The 19,431-nt window shown below is 37.7% G+C and overlaps 1 protein-coding gene across 1 annotated transcript in view; it reads right to left on the reverse strand.

The window, feature by feature from the left end:
• IPO11 (importin 11) overlaps positions 1-19,431 on the reverse strand; it is a 190,186-nt gene that overhangs the window by 20,867 nt on the left and 149,888 nt on the right. Inside the window, exons 28-29 of the mRNA XM_005694660.2 lie at positions 10,092-10,187; positions 3,380-3,464 (exon numbers count right to left, since the gene is read on the reverse strand). Of these exons, the coding sequence (XP_005694717.1) occupies positions 3,380-3,464; positions 10,092-10,187 (181 nt within the window). The remainder of the gene's footprint in view (positions 1-3,379; positions 3,465-10,091; positions 10,188-19,431) is intronic.

The following is a 19,431-nucleotide window of genomic DNA, read 5'->3' on the forward strand; positions in this document are numbered from 1 at the left end:
TGAAGGGAGAGGAAGAAGAGGGTGGGAGGCAGAGGCAAAGGTGGAGGAAGAGGCAGTCTGTTCTCAGAAGGAGAAATATCAGCTACCTGTAGGCTGTGATTTTCAAACAAATTCCATTCCCAGAACACAGCACCTCTGTCCCTCCCGGAACCAGCAGTAGTAGCAAAGTAGACAATACTCACTCAAAGGCAGGACACAAGGTGTGCTCAGATTTACTATATTCACCATAAGACCCAGGATTTGGTCATGAACTTATCAAGTAAGATGCAACAAGACCTAACATGCCATCAATTTGCTTAGCTGGGCTACAGCAAAAGCAGAAGACGTATGAATGATGCTTGGACAGAGCTTTATTTGTGCTACCACGAGTAAGTGACATGTTAGCACAGTTTTAATAATGTTCAACTTATTTATACCTCATTATCAATTAAAGTATCTATTAAGTATACATAAAACTAGATTATTTTTATAGAAACATTATAAAAATATTTCTAGGGCTTAAACTGAGAAATATTTAACAGGAAAAAATGATCAAAACAGCTCTACTTACTGTATCAAATGTTACATTAACAATGCTTTCTTAGGTACCATAAGGTTGCCAGAAAGCATTAATATGCTCAAAACTTCAATTTGAGAAGTTTCAACTTATAAGTGGCTTGTATGTCGCATTTCACAAAAAAGAAATTACAAACAACTTAAAACGTTAGTGTGTTAGCTAAATTCTTTATAGAAGAGAGATCATGAAACCACTGTCCTACTACGGAAACAGACAGGACAGAGAGGAAACTTAGAAATGAAATGAAACGCTTGAGCCACGTTCAATCTTCTCAGAATGAGTTCCCCCAAAACAGAAAGTACAGAGGGAGCTGGATTAAAAAAGCACATAATCAAAAGTCTGGAATACTTAATAGCTTTTCTGAACGGAAATTTCATCCTTATTTAAGATGAAATATAGAGAATCTTCATAAACTTACGGAAAATCATTTGTCACATTTGACATAATACTAATTATCCATCTTTCTGAATTACAATCACCATTGCTTTGCTCTATCAAAGCAGCTACTGAAATGAAGACACCACATTTCAGGGACCACTTTAAGGCAACAGTGACAGCAAATCAAACATTCAATTACGTAACCTTGGAATCAAGCAGCTACACGTTTTCTTCCGAGTAAATAAAAAACTCCATTTTAAAATGAAGGTAATCTTTGATGCTAGACTGGTTTTTCTTTTGAACAGTAATTCGTAATCATCTACCAGCAAATACTACCCTTTGAAATTACAACCAAGATACATCTAGTTAGTTCTCAAAAAATTTCTAATGTTAAAAACATCACAGTACAAGAAAGATGATATAATTATGGGAAAAAATACATATTTTATTCTTGTAACCTTGAAGATACACTGAAACTAATTTTGTTACTGAAAAGTTATTGAAAAATTAGCCCTGTATTCATACTTATATTTATTCAAGGCTAAGATACGAAATCCCCACAATGATCATAAATGCTGATATTAACAGCATAAGACTAAGCTTTAAATCTAAGGCACTAGAAATCTTAACAGAAATGACAATGTAAATCTACATCCAATAGCTACTGTGAAGACTAATTTCAAATGAAATCACTTTAAAAAATAAAAGTTGTTCTATAAATCAATACTACCTAAAATAAAACAATAATGATAAAATAATGAGCTCTCAAATAAAATTTAGGATATAACAAAACTGAATCAAAAACCTTTAAGGGTTATTTCTAAAACTATGTTCTTATACTACCCTTTGAGATAGTATTTCACATACATTCAAAATAGTTAGAATTGAAATGACTACCCTATGATGTTATGAAGCACTCTATATGTAATAAAAAACAGATCTGAGCAGATCAATACGCAAAAAGTAGATCCAACCAGACTAAGCATGTTATTAAAGTATACAAAAAGCTGATGACTAAAAGGAACCAGGATACCTATCATTCATTTACAAGTACAGAGTCTTTTTAAGAAAAATGCTATCATATTTTTCTACAACATCAATGATATAGTCAAGTTTTAAAAAGCCAGAGGAAAGATAAAGTATTATGTTATACCAAAAGGCTGTCATCATTCTAAATGCAGAAAATACATTATTCATGTATTTAGGATACCATTTAGCAGTCTCATTTCACAGGAGAATTATTTCCAGAGGTACACTCACAACTGAAAACTTCACTGGGATTCTATACATTGGGGAAGGAAAAGAACAGTATTAAGAGCTTAAAAAAAAAAAAAACCCACACAAATAATTTTTTAGCTCACTGCCCTTGGAATTTGCTAATCCAATTTTCCCCTCATTTCTCAGAAGAGACAATAGTTCTTAAGAGATGGTGTGACTTGCTCAAGGTCATAATTTAACACCACAAACAGGACCAGCATTCAGGTTTTACAAATTCTTGAATATTGTCCTTTCCTCTACACTAGTGCTAGGGAGATGACACCTAGCATAAAAACAAAATAAAATGGATTAAACTCAAACACAGTTTCAAAGAAAGCTGTCACAACAGTACAGTATCAGCTATACACTGAGGATGAAACCCTTGAGGATTAATGTGGGATAATTCAGGAGGTGAATATCATAAGTAGACTAAAATAATGATACCCAACATTAACTATTAGGTGCTCAGCATTATCTCATGATCATTTTATGTATTAATTTATCTATTCTACCTTTGAGGGAGATAGTGGTGGTGTTCTCAATTGCAAATGAGGACAGAAGGCACAATGAAGTTAATATCTGGTAAGGTCAGGAGACTAGAGCAGATTCCAAGAGAAAAAGGAGAAAAAATTTATTTATGTACCTATTTTATATTCATGTGTCAAAGTATTTACAAATTTATGATTATAAATAACTTTTCTTATCAGATTCTTATAGTAAGAGTTATGGTTTTCAAAACAATCTAGCCATTAATTTAAAGGCATTCTTATAAAGATTTATATTTCAAAAAACAATTCATTACAAGATCCATGAACTAACAGGGAAAAAGGAAATGTTAATAAATCTCAAAGCAGAAGAATGAGCATTACAATTTAAGTAAGGTTTGAGGGTCACATGGTTCTTATAAGTAAAGGAGTAAGTCCTCTGCTAAGACAAGAAACGGTTATTTCAGATCAAGAGTTAAACTCAACTTCCTGCACTAGGAATACAATTTATCTGTTTTAGAAGTACACCCAAACCTTCAAAATCAGTTATTTTATATTGATTCTGCAACAAGGGATGGACAGATGGATGGACGACAGATGGATTGATAGATGGAAGAATGGACCACCAAGTATCTTCAAATCTCCAGAATATAATGATGATATATGATTTTCCCAGATTTTAGAAGCTACTTTTGTAACTTACCATCTTTTTCCTCTTATCCTGTTCTGTGGGTGGTTCTTCATCTTCTGTTACTTTTGGTTCTTCAAGATGAGACATTAACATACAGCTGCAATTTAAAAAAAAAAGTTTTAAATAAATAAAAAAAGGTCTATAACATACCTTTTGCATTGAGCATTTTGCTTGAATATTTAGGTAATAAATCATAAGACATTTATTTATAGGAAACTTTTGAACCATAAACCACTTGACAAAAGCAAGGTGTACCTTTTATAATCTTTCTAAAAATGATACTTAGAAACACTTAAAATTAAAATTAATACTTTTTCTTTTACCATTAATCTTCATATGTCTAGATTATTGTATAATCTAGAAACATCATAATATCATAATAGTATGAAACATCATAATAGTAACAATAATTTAAACAGCAACATCTTTAAAACACTATTAATTATGTAACAATCTACTTTGTGCTCCAAACGACATTACTATGTATGAAGAACTTGTCCCTGATAGCACTGCAGGGCAGTTACAGACCATTTTATTTTGATTATCTGCATCACTGCTCTTTACATTAGCAGAGATAAAATAGCTTCCTATTCAGTCAACACTGGTTCCAGGGAGACAAAATGAATACTCTCTAGTGAATCAAGTTAAAAGAATGAACTTTACTGTTCCTAATTTAGAACAGACTTCAGTAATTTATCAGAGTCATTAAGCTCTTAACCAATAAAAACCTGGGGCAAAGAAAGCTTGCTTTCTGTTATGTTTTGTAGCAAGTATACGTGAAGGGCATTTCTCGACTTAGCTACATAAATAACCTTCGATTCAGGGTTAGGGACAAGTGCTGAAACCAGAAACTTGATCAGACTCACTCTTGTAGGGCACGTGAATGTCCTTTTCCTCTTATCCTCGGTCATTAAAAAATTCATTTTTGAAACAACTGTCTCTGACCCAGTCAGTCCACCTGATAGAATCAAACACTAAGAACCTGAAACTGGAAATTGGAAACCCTGAAAACTAGCAAGAGCCCAATCTCTAACTCACTTCATGGCTTTAGTCTTTTGGAGCTGCAATGCTTTTGTCCACCATGATGTACAGCTGACTCTTCAACAACACGAGTTTGAACTGCAGGAGTCCAATTGTACATGGATTTTTTTTTTCCTATAATAAATACTATCGGGGACTTCCCTGGCAGTCCAGTGATTAGGAATCTGCCTGCAAATGCAGGGGACATAGGTTCGATCCCTGATCTGGAAAGATCCCACATGCCGCAGAGCAACTAAGGCCATACCCCACAACTGAACCCGTGCTCTAGAGACCGCAAGCTGCAACTACTGAGCCCGCATGCTGCAACTACTGAAGCCCAGGCATGCAAGAGCCCACGCTCCTCAGCAAGAGAAGCCCCCACAATGAGCAGCCCACACACAGCAATGAAGAGTAGCCCCTCTCACAACTAGAGAAAGCCTGCATGCACCATAAAGACCCAGCACAGCCAAAAGCAATTAATTAAAAAAATACTACAGTATTACACAATCCATGGTTGGTTGAATCTGAGAACATGGAACCAGACGACTGTCGGTGACGGCTAACTATAAGATTTCCTCGGGTTTTCACATTCACGGAGGGTGGATGCCCCTAACCCCTGCATTGTTCAATGGTCAACTACTTGGCCAAATAACTCGAGCACAAAGTTGGAAAATTATGACATTATCTCAACTCAAAAGGTATTTAATAAAGTGAAAAGTCTAGGAAAAGTTTCGATTCTAGTTTGTATTAGAACTGAATAATAAGATGGAGCTCCTTCACATTAGCTCTCTGAAGTCTGCAGCAGACTTGAATTTTAATCGTGATGAATCTGGATCTCCATGGAAGTAAGTTTTATACTGTATCAAATTTTTTTCACTACATTTCAAAAATCTGCTAACTTACTTGTACAGTGAAAAGCTCTCTGTTCTCCCTTCCCTGCTGCTAAGTGCTGCTAAGTCGCTTCAGTCATGTCCGACTCCGTAAGATCCCACAGATGGCAACCCACCAGGCTACGCCATCCCTGGGATTCTCCAGGCAAGAACACTGGAGTGGGTTGCCATTTCCTTCTCCAATGCATGAAAGTGAAAAGTGAAAGCGAAGCCACTCAGTCGTGTCCGACTCTTCGCGACCCCACGGACTGCAGCCTACCAGGCTCCTCTGTCCATGGGATTTTCCAAGCAAGAGTACTGGGGTGGGTTGCCATTGCCTTCTCCATCTCCCTTCCCTAAAGATTTATTAATAACAAAGTATACTCTGGATATAAATATATACATTTTTGTCAGAGGGCAGGATATTTGTACTTTGCAATTCTGAAAATTGCATTCATTTGGGTCTCTGAAAGGTGGAAAGTGAAAAAAAACAATTGAAAAGACCAAAGCTGAAATTTTCTCCTGCAGGAAAATCTTCAAGTAAAAGTCAAATGATTAAAGATAGGGAATCATGTTTTACACAAAAAGCAAGGTGAAAGTTAATAGAATTTTACTAAGCTAAACAATGTGGGCTGTGAGTACAATAAAAGTAATTGTAATAAAATTACAATAACAACAGCTTAAAACAGGGACAACTAACATATAAGCATAGGCAGGCACCCCTCACTTTCTACACTCATTCACTAAATACATCCAGGCACTCTAGCTGGCTAACTCAGAATCTTTCCCAACAAGAAACCAACCAGCCAAACACAACCAACAGTATTAGCATGCAATATGAAATTATTATTTCTGGCTTAAAGGTACAACTTTTATTTAATCTGTAGAAACCCACTTTTTAGGGAGATAAGAAAACTAGAACTGATGCTATTCCATTGGTCTCTGCAGTGGACACTTAGGTGCCTGTGTAACTGTCCTCCTTCCCAACAGAGCCCTGAACTTGTCAGTTATCCTCCTGTTTCATGTCCACCGTATGCTTCAGAAAAAGCTGATCTGAGCCCCAACGCTGGTGGCTCAGTAAGCAACCAAGGAAATCCTATTCCCCTGGTCAACGACTGCTTTCAACATGAGTATGTTTAAGAAATTCTAGCCAATTAGACATGGAGGGAAATCTGATGAAATGACTTCTAGAACAATGTCCTATGATGTTAAAATGACATGAGGAAAAAGGTGACTACTCATCTGGCACTGGCAGTGTCATGAACTGTAATGTCTAGAACTACTTTTTGACAACGAGGGTAAGTAGCCTGCATATGAAGCTAACGTGTTGAGGGGATGGGGTAGGAAGAACTGGGTCTTTAAGGTACTGTGCGGTCACGAATAGCTAATCCAAGAGCCTCCCACTCACATCCATGTGTGCTAAGTCACTTCAGCCGTGTCAGACTCTTTGTGATCCTATGGACCGTAGCCTTCCAGACTCCTCTGTCCATGGGATTCTCCAGTCATGAATACTGGAGTGGCTTGCCATGCCCTCCTACAGGGGATCTTCCCAACCTAGGGATCAAACCTGCGTCTCTTAGGTCTCCTGCATTGGGAGGTGGGTTCTTTACCACTAGCGCCACCTGAGAAACGCTCTCTTACCTGCAATTGTTTTGAAAGATAAAGATTTTTTATTTATTTTATAAAATATAAATTTATTTATTTTAATTGGAGGCTAATTACTTTACAATATTGTATTGGTTTTGCCATACATTGACATGAATCTGCCATGGGTGTACACGTGCTCCCCATCCTGAACCCCCCTCCCACCTCCCTCCCCGTACCATCCCTCTGGGTCAGAAAGATAATGATTTTCTTATTGTTAAAGTCAGCTGACTCAGGGGTTTCTCTTACTTGCCGCTGAAAATCCTTTTACAGTCCCTTATATCAGTATCACAAAAGTATCTTATCAAAAATTCACTTCTGGATTCAGGGCAAGAGACAGTCTCCCTCTCTTGATACACCTACTTCCTTTCTACACGATAACAGGAAAATGCTTTTCTTTGTCCTGGTAGTTAGTAAAGTCAAGGCTGTTTTACACCTGGATGGCATGTTCTCCATTCAAGGTTTCTTGTTTAAATTCCTTCAGTCCCATATTAATAGTTTTCAGTCACAAAGAACATGTGCTTTTCTTACTCATTGCCTCAAATCCTCTTATGACCACTAAATTGAAAATACGCAACTAACAGTTGTATGTTCGTAGTACAGACAAAGTGCCATGAAGGACCAGAAAGTGAAAGTGTCAGTCGCTCCTGTTAGCCCTGTCTGATTCTTTGTGACCCCATGAACTGCAGCCCCCCAGGCTCCTCTGTCCATGGGATTTCCCAGGCAAGAATACTGGTGTGCGTAGCCATGCCCTTCTCCAGAGAATCTTCCCAACCCAGGGATCGAACCCAGGTTTCCTACACTGCAGGCAGATTCTTTACCATCTGAGCCACCAAGAAGCAGAGAAGGAAGCAATGAATTTTTACTGAGATTATGGAAAGGAATCTAGAAGTAGGTATTTGCTACACAGGGCAATGCTGAGGGCATGAACTGCCAAGGAGAAGAAATGTTACAAGTCTAAGGAAATGGCACATTTGGGAAAGGGGAAAGAATTTAGAGAGGAAGAGAAAAGGCCAATTAATGTAAACTGAAGATCAGCAAAGAACAGTGTCCCATCAACTTCATGCTATACAAAACTGGGCTTCTAATTTTAAGAAGTGGAGCAGAATGGATCAGAAGGATTAACTGGAGAGAGGCGTCAAGGAGGTCACTGAGACCAACACAAGTTAGGATAATACAGAGGGGATAAGTCAGAGTCAAGGAACCAAGGCTGCTTCGGATATTCTCTATTCCATTATGAAAAGCTGTCTGGTGAGTCAGTATATCAAGAGGGGGGAAAATGCTTATAAAAGCCTACATTTTATTTCTGTTTCTAAAAAAATTACATCCTTGATGGCAATATTTTTTGTACTCTCTAACTATAAAACCACAACTTATGAGTCTCCTTTCTTCCTTATTCCCAAATTTAGCAAAAAGTTGTCAACCTCATTTCTCAATGTGCCTAAAACCAATTATTATTTAAGGAAAAAAAGGGAATCCAGTCTAAACAAAGACAAGTAGAAGGCAAATTATAAGCATCATTTATATATTTTCCTGGTTTAATAAAGAGCTCTATTAACTAAAAAGAAACTCATGCAAAAAGATAAAACTAAAAGATAAACTCAACACAAAAAATTAATGCAAAATGAATCAAAGACTTGAACTTAAGACCTGAAACAATAAAACTCCAACAAGAAAAACACAGTGGTTAGCTCTTTCACACTGGTCTTGGTGATGATTTTTTGTATCTGCTCTGAAAACAAAGGCAACAAAAACAAACATGTGGGACTACATCAAACCAAAAACTTCTGTACAGCAAAGGAAACCACCAACAGAAGGAAAAGGCAACTTAGTGAAAGAAAATATTTACAAATCTTGCATCTGATAAGGGGTTAAGGTCCAAAATACATCAACTGATTCAACTCAATACCAAAAAATCAAACAATCTGATTAAAAAACAGTCAGAGGATCTGCATAGACATTTTTCCAAATTAGACACACAGATGGCCCACAGACAGAGGAAAGATCTCAACATCATCGATCACGAGAGATGGAAACCCAAACCACAATATCATATCACACCTGTTAGAATGGCCATCCTCAAGCCAGGAAAACAGGCTAAATACATTACTGAGGAGAAGTCAAGCAGTCTGGAATCTCATGAAGCCTTCCTTATCATTATATGAAATATTCTCTTTATTAATATCAGTATTAAGAGGAAAGGTGTGATGATTCTAACTATGAAAGGATATGATGATTAAAAATTTTATTCAAATTAACAGATAAATGTGAGATTATCAGCATTCCTGATAACATGATTTTAACTAAGCTCCTGAAGAATACAGTTGACCTTTGAACAGCACAGATTTGAATTGTGTAAATTTTTTTCAATAAGCTCATATAAGAGTGCTACACATATAGTACTACACGATCTGTGCTTGGTTGAATCCACAGATACAGAAATTCAGACATAAGAGGGTCAACCGTAAAGTTATATTTGGAGTTTCAACTGTGAAGAGGGTTGGAGCCCCAAACCCCCGTCTGCCCTGTGCAAGGATCAACTGAAATTTCTTTTGGAACTAGTCAAGTATCATGTGACCCTCTACTATCTTAGAGGTGCCAGTGATGCTTCAACCAGTCAAATACAAATATAGGATGCTAATCCACTCCCCTTTTTCTCCATAACTCGCCTGAAGGGCAAGGGAACACTGTTAGTGGAAAAAACAACATATTCAAAATATTTTGAAAGACAAGATCAGGCATATTCAAGGTGGTATGCCTAGTGGGATGGGGTGGGAGGGGGGTTCAAGGACAGGACACACATATACCTATGGCTGATTCATGCTGATGTATGTAGAAACCAACACAATACTGTAAAGCAATTATCCTTCAATTAAAAATAAATTAATTTAAAAATCTTAAAAAGGGAATTTATATGACAAACTACACTTGCAATATTTTTTTAAAACCTAATTTCAAAACATAAAACAACTGACTAGACCAAAGAACCCCAATTCAAAATTTCACCATAAAAAAATTTAGCTTATATCAAGATGAAACAATATTACAAGCAAAATAACAAAAGTTTTCTTTTATAAAGACAAAATTTGAAAGCTGCCATACGATGCTTATATGGTTATGATAAACAAAAATAATGTAGGGCATAATTAATTACCGAAGTTCAAGTGCAATTAATTAAATGATACACCTACTCTTTGTAAGTTCCCGTTTCAGGATCTTCGGTCATGACGTCATGTAGGCCCTCCACTGAGATGTTTATAATACCACAGAATTTATCCTGGATAACACTAGAATACAAGAAGAGCAAAACAGGTTGAAATGGATTATTTCAACAGACAATTGCTTTTTTCCCTCCCTAACTATCCTCTTGAACATGAAGATAAATTTTAGTGTGAAAGTATAAATGAAACTTTCAAAATATATTTCTTAAAGCAGAAACTGTACTTTGCTTATCACATTAAAATTTTCTTTCACTGGATTACCACTATGCTTAAATACTTACGTGGGTAGATTAGATGGGAAAGAAATACTTTAACATTCTTTATTATAATAGTTTTATGTTAATGTTATAATTAAAAAGATAAAGGTATAAAATGTTGAAGTCATAGACTGTGAAAAAAAATCTGTAAAACAAACATCTGATGAAGAGCCTGGCTCTGAAAACTCAGACAACAAATAATTAAATTTAAAAAACAGGGCAAAAATTTGAACAGATACTTCCCCAAGTAAGACATACCACTGGCATATGAGCACTTGAAAAAATGCTCACTATCATTCCTTGGTCATCAAAGAAATAAAAATTAAAACTGTAATGAGATTTTAATAAAAAGTAAAACAATGAAGACTGATAATACCAAGTGCTGGCAAGAGTGAGAAATAATAGGACCTCTCATACAGTGCCAGTAAGAATAAACATCCATTTTGGAAAAAAACATTCGCAATTTTTATAAAGTTAAACATTCCATACACTAAACAATCTCATTCCTAGGTATTTACCCAAGACCAAAACAAGTATTCTCAGAACTGTATGTGAATACTTACAGTAGCTTTATCATAACCCCAAACTACAAATGATCCAAATGTCCACCAACTAACAAATGGATAAACTGTGGGTCACTTATCCAACAGAACAATCAGCAATAAAAGGAAACAAATAGAGATACATGCAACAAGCTGGAAAAAATCTCAAAAAACATTATGCTAAGAAAAACAGATTTGAAAGGCTATGTACCGCATGACTTCATTTATGTATGTGGCTTTCTGGAAAGGCAAAATTACTTCATCAGTGGTTGCCAGGCAAAGGGACCACAGGGAACTTTTGGGGTGATGGTTACATCCTGTGCCTTGAGTGTGGCACTGTTATATACTGTGTTCAGTTCAGTTCAGTCGCTCAGTCGTGTCCGACTCTTTGCGACCCCATGAATCGAGCACGCCAGGCCTCCTTGTTCATCACCATCTCCCGGAGTTCACTCAGACTCACGTCCATCAAGTCCGTGATGCCATCCAGCCATCTCATCCTCAGTCGTCTCCTTCTCCTCCTGCCCCCAATCCCTCCCAGCATCATCAGAGCCTTTTCCAATGAGTCAACTCTTCGCATGAAGTGTCAAAACTGTATGCTTATGAGGTCTTACTCTATGTGAACTATACCTTAATAAGCTTGACTTTAAAAAAGGAGAAGTATATAACCATCCACCAGTACACAAAATTATGCTATTTGAATTTTAAAATAATTAAAAAATTTAAATTATTTAACTCTTTTCTCCAGAGAATTCATAGTATCATTCCTGCATGGGACATATTATGTTTCTCATACTGCATTAATAAGCATAATTAAGTTTTAAATATTCAGTGAAGTAGTTCCCAAAGTCAACACAGTTTGGGTAATGTTCCTGCCTTTGTAAAGTCAAAATCGTATGTCTGTCCTCTCCAGTGTGATCAGATTTTAGAGAACTAAATCAACAGATCGGCAAAATAATAAAAAGTTGCTATCACTCTTACATTTTAATGTGTATATAACAGCTTATTGAAATAGATATATTTTTGATATCACTATATATCCTTCACATAAGAACTAAAAGACTTCTCTCCACTCCCCCATGCCACCCCTCTAGGTCATAGAGCTGCTGCACACTGTGTACAGCAGAGACTAACACAACATTGTAAGGGGTTAGGGGCTTCCCAGGTGGTGCTAGTGGTAAAGAACATGCCTACCAGTGCAGGAGATGCAAGAAACGTAGGTTCGATCCCTGGGTTGGGAAGATCCCTTGGAGAAGACAATGGCAACTCAATGCAGTATTCTTGCCTGGAGAACTCCATGGACAGAGGAGCCTGGCAGGCTACAGTCCATGGGGTCACAAAGAATCAGACACAACTGAAGTGATTTAGCATACAGCACAAAGCAGTTACACTCAAATTTAAAAAAATAATAAAGTGGGAAAAAAAAGAACTAAAAAACACTCTAAAGAAAGACACAGTCTGCCTCATGTGGTTCAGTGAGAAACAGCTTAGAAAAAGGTATTGGAGCCAGTAGGCACATGAAAAGATGCTCAACAGTGCTAATTATTAGAGAAATGCAAATCAAAACTACAATCAGGTATCCCCACATACCAGTCAGAATGGCCATCATCAAAAAGTGTACAAATAAGAAATGCTGGAGAGGATGTAGAGGAAAAGGAACCCCCCTACCCTGTTGGTGGGAGTGTAACTTGGTGCATCCACCACGGAGAACAGAATGAATGTTCCTTAAAAAACAGAAAATGGAATTACCACTGTGATCCAGCAATCCCACTCTGGGCTTAAACCCAGAAAAGATGAAAACTCTAATTCAAAAAAATACAAGCTCCACAAAGTTCCAAGCAACATAATTTACAACAGCCAAAACAAGGAAACTAAATATCCATCTGCAGATGAATGGATAAAGATGAGGTTTATATACACGCATACACATATACACACATTGGGATACTCAGTTCAGTTCAGTTGCTCAGTCGTGTCCGACTCTTTGCGACCCCATGAATCCCAGCACACCAGGCTTCCCTATCCATCACCAACTCCCGGAGTTCACTCAGACTCACGTCCATCGAATCAGTGATGCCATCCAGCCATCTCATCCTCTGTCATCCCCTTCTCCTCCTGCCCCCAATCCCTCCCAGCATCAGGGTCTTTTCCAATGAGTCAACTCTTGGCATGAGGTGGCCAAAGTACTGGAGTTTCAGCTTTAGCATCATTCCTTCCAAAGAAATCCCAGCACTAATCTCCTTCAGAATGGACTGGTTGGATCTCCTTGCAGTCCAAGGGACTCTCAAGAGTCTTCTCCAACACCACAGTTCAAAAGCATGAATTCTTCGGTGCTCAGCCTTCTTCACAGTCCAACTCTCACATCCACACATGAGCACTGGGAAAACCATAGCCTTGACTAGACGGACCTTAGTCGGCAAAGTAATATCTCTGCTTTTGAATATACTATCTAGGTTGGTCATAACTTTTCTTCCAAGGAGCAAGCGTCTTTTAATTTCATGGCTGCAATCACCATCTCCCGTAATTTTGGAGCCCCCAAAAATAAAGTCTGACACTATTTCCACTGTTTCCCCATCTATTTCCCATCAAGTGATGGGACTGGATGCCATGATCTTCGTTTTCTGAATGTTGAGCTTTAAGCCAACTTTTTCACTCTCTTCTTTCACTTTCATCAAGAGGCTTTTTAGTTCCTCTTCACTTTCTCCCATAAAGGTGGTGTCATCTGCATATCTGAGGTTATTGATATTTCTCCCAGCAATCTTGATTCCAGCTTGTGTTTCTTCCAGTCCAGCGTTTCTCATGATGTACTCTGCACAGAAGTTAAATAAGCAGGGTGACAATATATAGCCTTGACGTACTCCTTTTCCTATTTGGAACCAGCCTGTTGTTTCATGTCCAGTTCTAACTGTTGCTTCCTGACCTGCATACAGATTTTCTCAAGAGGCAGGTCAGGTGATCTGGTATTGCCATCTCTTTCAGAATTTTCCATTGGGATACTGCTCAGGCATAAAAAAGAATGAAATAATACCATTTCCAGCAACATGGACGGACTGAGAGATTATCATATTAAGTGAAGTAAGCTAAACAGAAAAAGACAAATATTGTATGATATCACTTAATATGCAAAATCTAAAAAGATGATACAAAGTAACTTATTTATGAAACAAATAGACTCAAAGACATAGAAAACAAATTTATGGATACCAAAGAGGGAAGGTGGGGGAGGATAAATTAGGAATTTGGGATTAAGAGATATATATTAGTATATATGAAGTAGATTACCAAGAAGGACCTACTGTATAGCATAGGAAACTATATTCAGTATCTTGTCAAAATCTACAATGGAGAAGAATCTGAAATAGAATACACACACACACACACACACACACACACACACACACACACACGGGCTTACCAGGTGGCTCAGCGGTAAAGAATCTGTCTGTCAATGCAGAAGACTGGGGTTCTATTTCTGGGTCGGGAAGATTCCTTGGAGAAGGAAACAACAACCCATTCCAGTATTACTGCCTGGAAGATCACATGGACAGAGGAGCCTGGTGGGCTGCAGTCCATGGGGGTCACAAAAGGAGTTGGACATGACTTGGCCACTAAAACAACAATAAATCATACTGATCACTGCTGGAGCTACCAGCATGGGCACACATTTCTGAGGAGAGGGTAGGAAGACGTATCTTTGCCATAATTAGAAAATAACACAGTTCTACATAATCAGGCCTCAATTCAGATATGTACATTTATGGAATGAGCTGAGAACAGATTATGATAATCAAACTGCAACACGGACAAGATAAACTTTGGACTGCATGGTTACTGCCAAAGCAGTAACTTCAGCCCTTTCTCATAAATGAAGAGACTATTTAGCTGACACTGCTGGAACCAGAATAAAGCTTGAAAAGTTCTGACAGAAATCTAACAGGTTTAGGAACCTGAGGTTTACAGAAAGCCAAAAAATAGAATTAGTGAATGATTGACTAAAAGAAGTGCCAAAATCTGACAGAAGGTGGGATAAGGATATTCCCAGAAGCAGACTGGACACAGGCCAGAGGACACAGGTCCACCCTCTACCCTGCCTGCACACTCCAATCAGAAGAAATCCTTGTCCTGGCCCGTGGCTTACTCAGGCTTAGAGAAGTCAGTCAAGTGACCATCGGATTCAACCCCTTTCCTCCCTCCCCTGCCTGCAGATGAATTTCTAGATCTACCAAGACAAGTTTGGACAGACGTCTGTCTTGTAGGGGCCAAGAACTGAAGTGAGGCAACCTCAGTCAGTCTGTCGTTTTTTTCACTAAAGTGTGACCCATGCTGCACAGAAAAGGACACAAGAGGCAGAGATCTAGCTGGCGGCAGTTAAAAGTGCAAGTGAAGTCGCTCAGTCGTGTCTGACTCTCTGCGACCCCATGTACCGTAGCCTACCAGGTTCTCCGTTCATGGGTGTTTCCAGGCAAAAGTACCAAGGTGGGTTGCCATTTCCTCCTCCAGGGAATCTTCCCGAACAAGGGACTGAACCCAGGTCTCCCACATTGCAGGCAGACGCTTTACACTCTGAGCCACCAGGGGAGGGGAGGGTTAATTCCAGTAGACAGAGGGACACCATACTCACTCTGGAGTGTCTATTAGTTACCAGAGGGAGTGAAGCTTGGATTTCAAGAGGGAAAATGACTATGGCCCAGAGTAGAAAGGTATGTAATTTGGCTTTGAATGAAAAGGGTCAATTCTAGAAGAGAAGTACTGAAGAAAAAGATTCTATGCAATATTTGTATGTGTGAGTGTGCTCAGTCATGTTCAATTCTTTGTGACCCCATGGACTGCAGCCTGCCAGGCTCCTTTGTCCATGGGATTTCCAGGCAAGAATACTGAAGTGGCTTGTCATGCCCTCCTCCAGGGGATCTTCCCAACCCAGGGATCAAATCCTCGTCTTTTGCATTGGCAGGCAGATTCTTTATCACTAGCACCACCTGGGAAGCCCATATTTGGGGATCATGGCTCAGACGGTAAAGCATCTGTCTACAATGTGGGAGACCTGGGTTCAATCCCTGGGTTGGGAAGATCCCCTGGAGAAGGAAATGGCAATCCACTCCAGGACTATTGCCTGGAAAATCCCATGGACAGAGGAGCCTGGTAGGCTACAGCCCATGGGGTCGCAAAGAGTTGGACACGACTGAGCGACTTCACTTCACTTCAAAAGAAGAAGTTATGTATCTTCAGAGCATTCAAATTCAAAAAATCACTCAGAAAGATGCAACATTCATTAAGCAGTTTGGGAAAAGAACCCCAGAAGAATGGGGTAACAAAAAAGCTAGAAGAGGCTGTGCTTTCCTGGCATACAGAACAGATATTTAAAGAAAAGAAGTACTATGAAGTTATAATGTCTTTTTCTCCTTTTTGAAGTATTACAAAAATGTTCCCTCCAAATATGTAAAATGTAACACTTTAAAACGAAGTATTTAAAGTAAAAATTTTATACAGTATTCTATATGAAGTTTTGAATATTAGGCATTTGCTTTCCATTTTATTCACACAATTATCTCTCTATGCTGTATTTTATAAATTAAGAATCTTGTTTTCTGTAATATACAATCCTTCTGAATTACATGCTTTAAAATGTAATTGGATATCTAAAACGGAAACAATCAAATGAGAGCTATAAACCAGGAATCAAACAGCAACGGGTCTGGCACAAGAGAGAGAAGGAGAAAAGTCATTATACTTAGATAATCTTATATACATTATTTCTTTAAACACAAGAAGCCGAGAATTAGGTATTATACTATTTTTGTTTATGAAAAAAGCTCAGTTTTTCCTTTTATATGTGCTACACACTGGACTTATGAGTAACACATTATTGGAATTCTCAGTGTATCATCTCCTAATAGTAGTCTGCTCACAGAAATCCATTCGAATCTAGTGTCAGGTATAATGTGGCGAAGTAAAAAGTAGCCAGAGGAGACCATGTACTTTTGGAAATTTTAATTTTCTGAAACCAGTGTGTACCACCAGTGGCAGTTCACATGCTAGAACACAGCCGTCTAGCGCCCCTGACAGAATTAGCCAAACTCCATGCTAGTCTATACAGCTGTGCTTGGATATCCACGGATGCTCAAGTCCCTTATACTCTAAAGTGATACAGTACATGAGGTCTTCTGTATTCACGGATATGGAAACTGAGGTTTTCTACAGCACAGTAGAAAAACAACATTCAGGAGTTTGCAAACAAAAAAACCCTGATAGCTGATTATTAAAGCCAAAACTTTATCTTAGTGTAGTCCCATGAGCAGACTTCAGTAGACTGGCTTACTGAGTATTAAAAGCAGGTGGATTTATACCAGGATATCAATTAACTTGGGCTTCCTAAGTAGAGAGTGAAAAGTGAAAATGTTAGTCACTCAGTCATGTCCGACGCTGCGACCCCATGGACTGTAGCCCACCAGGCTTCTCTGTCCATGGAATTCTCCAGGCAAGAATACTGGAATCAGTAGCCACTCCCTTCTCCAGGGGACCTTCCCAACCCAGGGACTGAACCCAGGCCTCTCATACTGAAGACAGATTCTTTACCATCTGAGTCACCAGGGAAGCATCCGCCTGCCAATGCAGGAGACACAAGAGACGTGAGTCTGACCCCTGGGCCAGGAAGATGTTGGAGTCCCTTAGGGTAACATTATGCATCATGGGAATACAGAATAAATAATCATGGGAATTTATGATCCCCAAAGCTCAAAAACTGCCCTCCTTTGTTTTATAAACAATATTATTTTTACTTATTTCTTTTTAAAATTACAAGTATGGGTAACTAAGCTGCAGATAACATATTACAACTGATTCATCTACACCAGATATGAGGCAGAAAACAGAACAGAAAGTCGCTGTATTGAAACCTATGTCTGAAACATTCATCTTAGATAATGCAAGGAATGTTTAACCTCAAGGATGAAAAAAGACAATAAAATTAAAACTGAAGGGCAAGAAGTATTAGTAATCTTCTCTTTTACTTATCACTTTTTTCTTATTGTACATATTTGGTTGATACATTAATTTATTTGCACAGATGAGAGTTAACCTACACTACAGAAAGAAAGCAGGCCTTTTTAAACATCTGCTTATTCTGTATATATGCGTGTATATACATAATATATATATGTATATATATAAACATTAAATAAATAGGTGAGAGCATGAAAAATTTTACTCAGTAGGTAAAAGTCACCTGATCATTGAAAACAATTTCACTTTTAGTAAACTTTTTTAGTCAAATGCACAGGAGTGAAACTACAGCTCTTAATCTTAGTATTTCCTAGAGGTATGACATTTTGAGGTTACTCTCCAGGTATATAAAAGTACCTGCAGAATATGTGAATTGCAGAAACTTCATGGAAAGTGATTTTTTCCTTACTTTTGAAACCTATGCACAATACTAAAGAAAAAAAATATCCTTCTTTCTTGTGTTTTTCAGCCAACTTAAAAAAATCATGGTGGCTTTAAACTATTTCTGTCCTTTTGTATCATTACATACTCAACAACAGGTGTTCAGAAAAGAAAATGCCCCTAGAAAGATACTGCAAAATTCTTAATCCCAAAGGCACAAATCAAAAAAAATTCTAATATTCATCTGGTTACCCAAACAATAAGTAATAGATTAAATGTGAACAGGACTCTAGTTTCTTTTCATTTGTCCAACTTTTATTAGTAATTTTCTAGTGAGCACTGATTCATCATCATAGACTGTGTGTCTTAAATAACTTCTCAGTGTGATGAATTTACATACTTAACGTCACATCTTCATCCATTTGGGCCCTGGAGAAAAACAGGTATTCAGGAACACAACATTTACAAGAACACAAAATTTTAAATAACCTTTCTGAACAGTTTTATAACCTAAAGTTGATGATTTAAGTTCTTCATAGTAGCAAGCTCTAGAAAGAAACCAGAACTTTAGTCACTTTAAAATTTTCTCTGCTCTAACTAGATCACAACTTGTACACTGTACCTAATCATATTTGAACTCACATTAAATCCTAAGTTAGAGGGTGGATGAACTTAGGGTAATTTAAGAAAATAAATACATTTTTAAGCCACAACCAAATAAAATATTCTCTAAAGTATACTTTTCTGCTTATATTAACAAGTCTAAGTAAAGAACAGTTTATTGAAATAAAAAAAAGGAAAAAGCCCTGGTATGTCGGTCTTATTCCAGAATTCCTATCACACCATTTACACTAAAATCAGGTCCCCTCTCCTCTATTTTCGAGGACCTAGGCTGAAAATATTTCTGTCACTTAAATGGAAACAAACATCTTTCTACACAGTTAATTCTCTTCATGGTCACATGAAAAGTGACTATTGACAAATGTTAGCAAGGAAATAGAATTAAAAAATTCATGGGGAAATTCACTAAGTTATCTAAAAATAAAAGTTTATACCCAACAATTATCCTTACAAAGTCTTTCATATTATAAACCATTCTCCCGTTGTATGTGTGTATGCTCAGTCGTGTCTGAC

Source organism: Capra hircus, chromosome 20 (assembly GCF_001704415.2).
Source record: "Capra hircus breed San Clemente chromosome 20, ASM170441v1, whole genome shotgun sequence".
Classification (NCBI taxonomy): Eukaryota; Metazoa; Chordata; class Mammalia; order Artiodactyla; family Bovidae; genus Capra; species Capra hircus.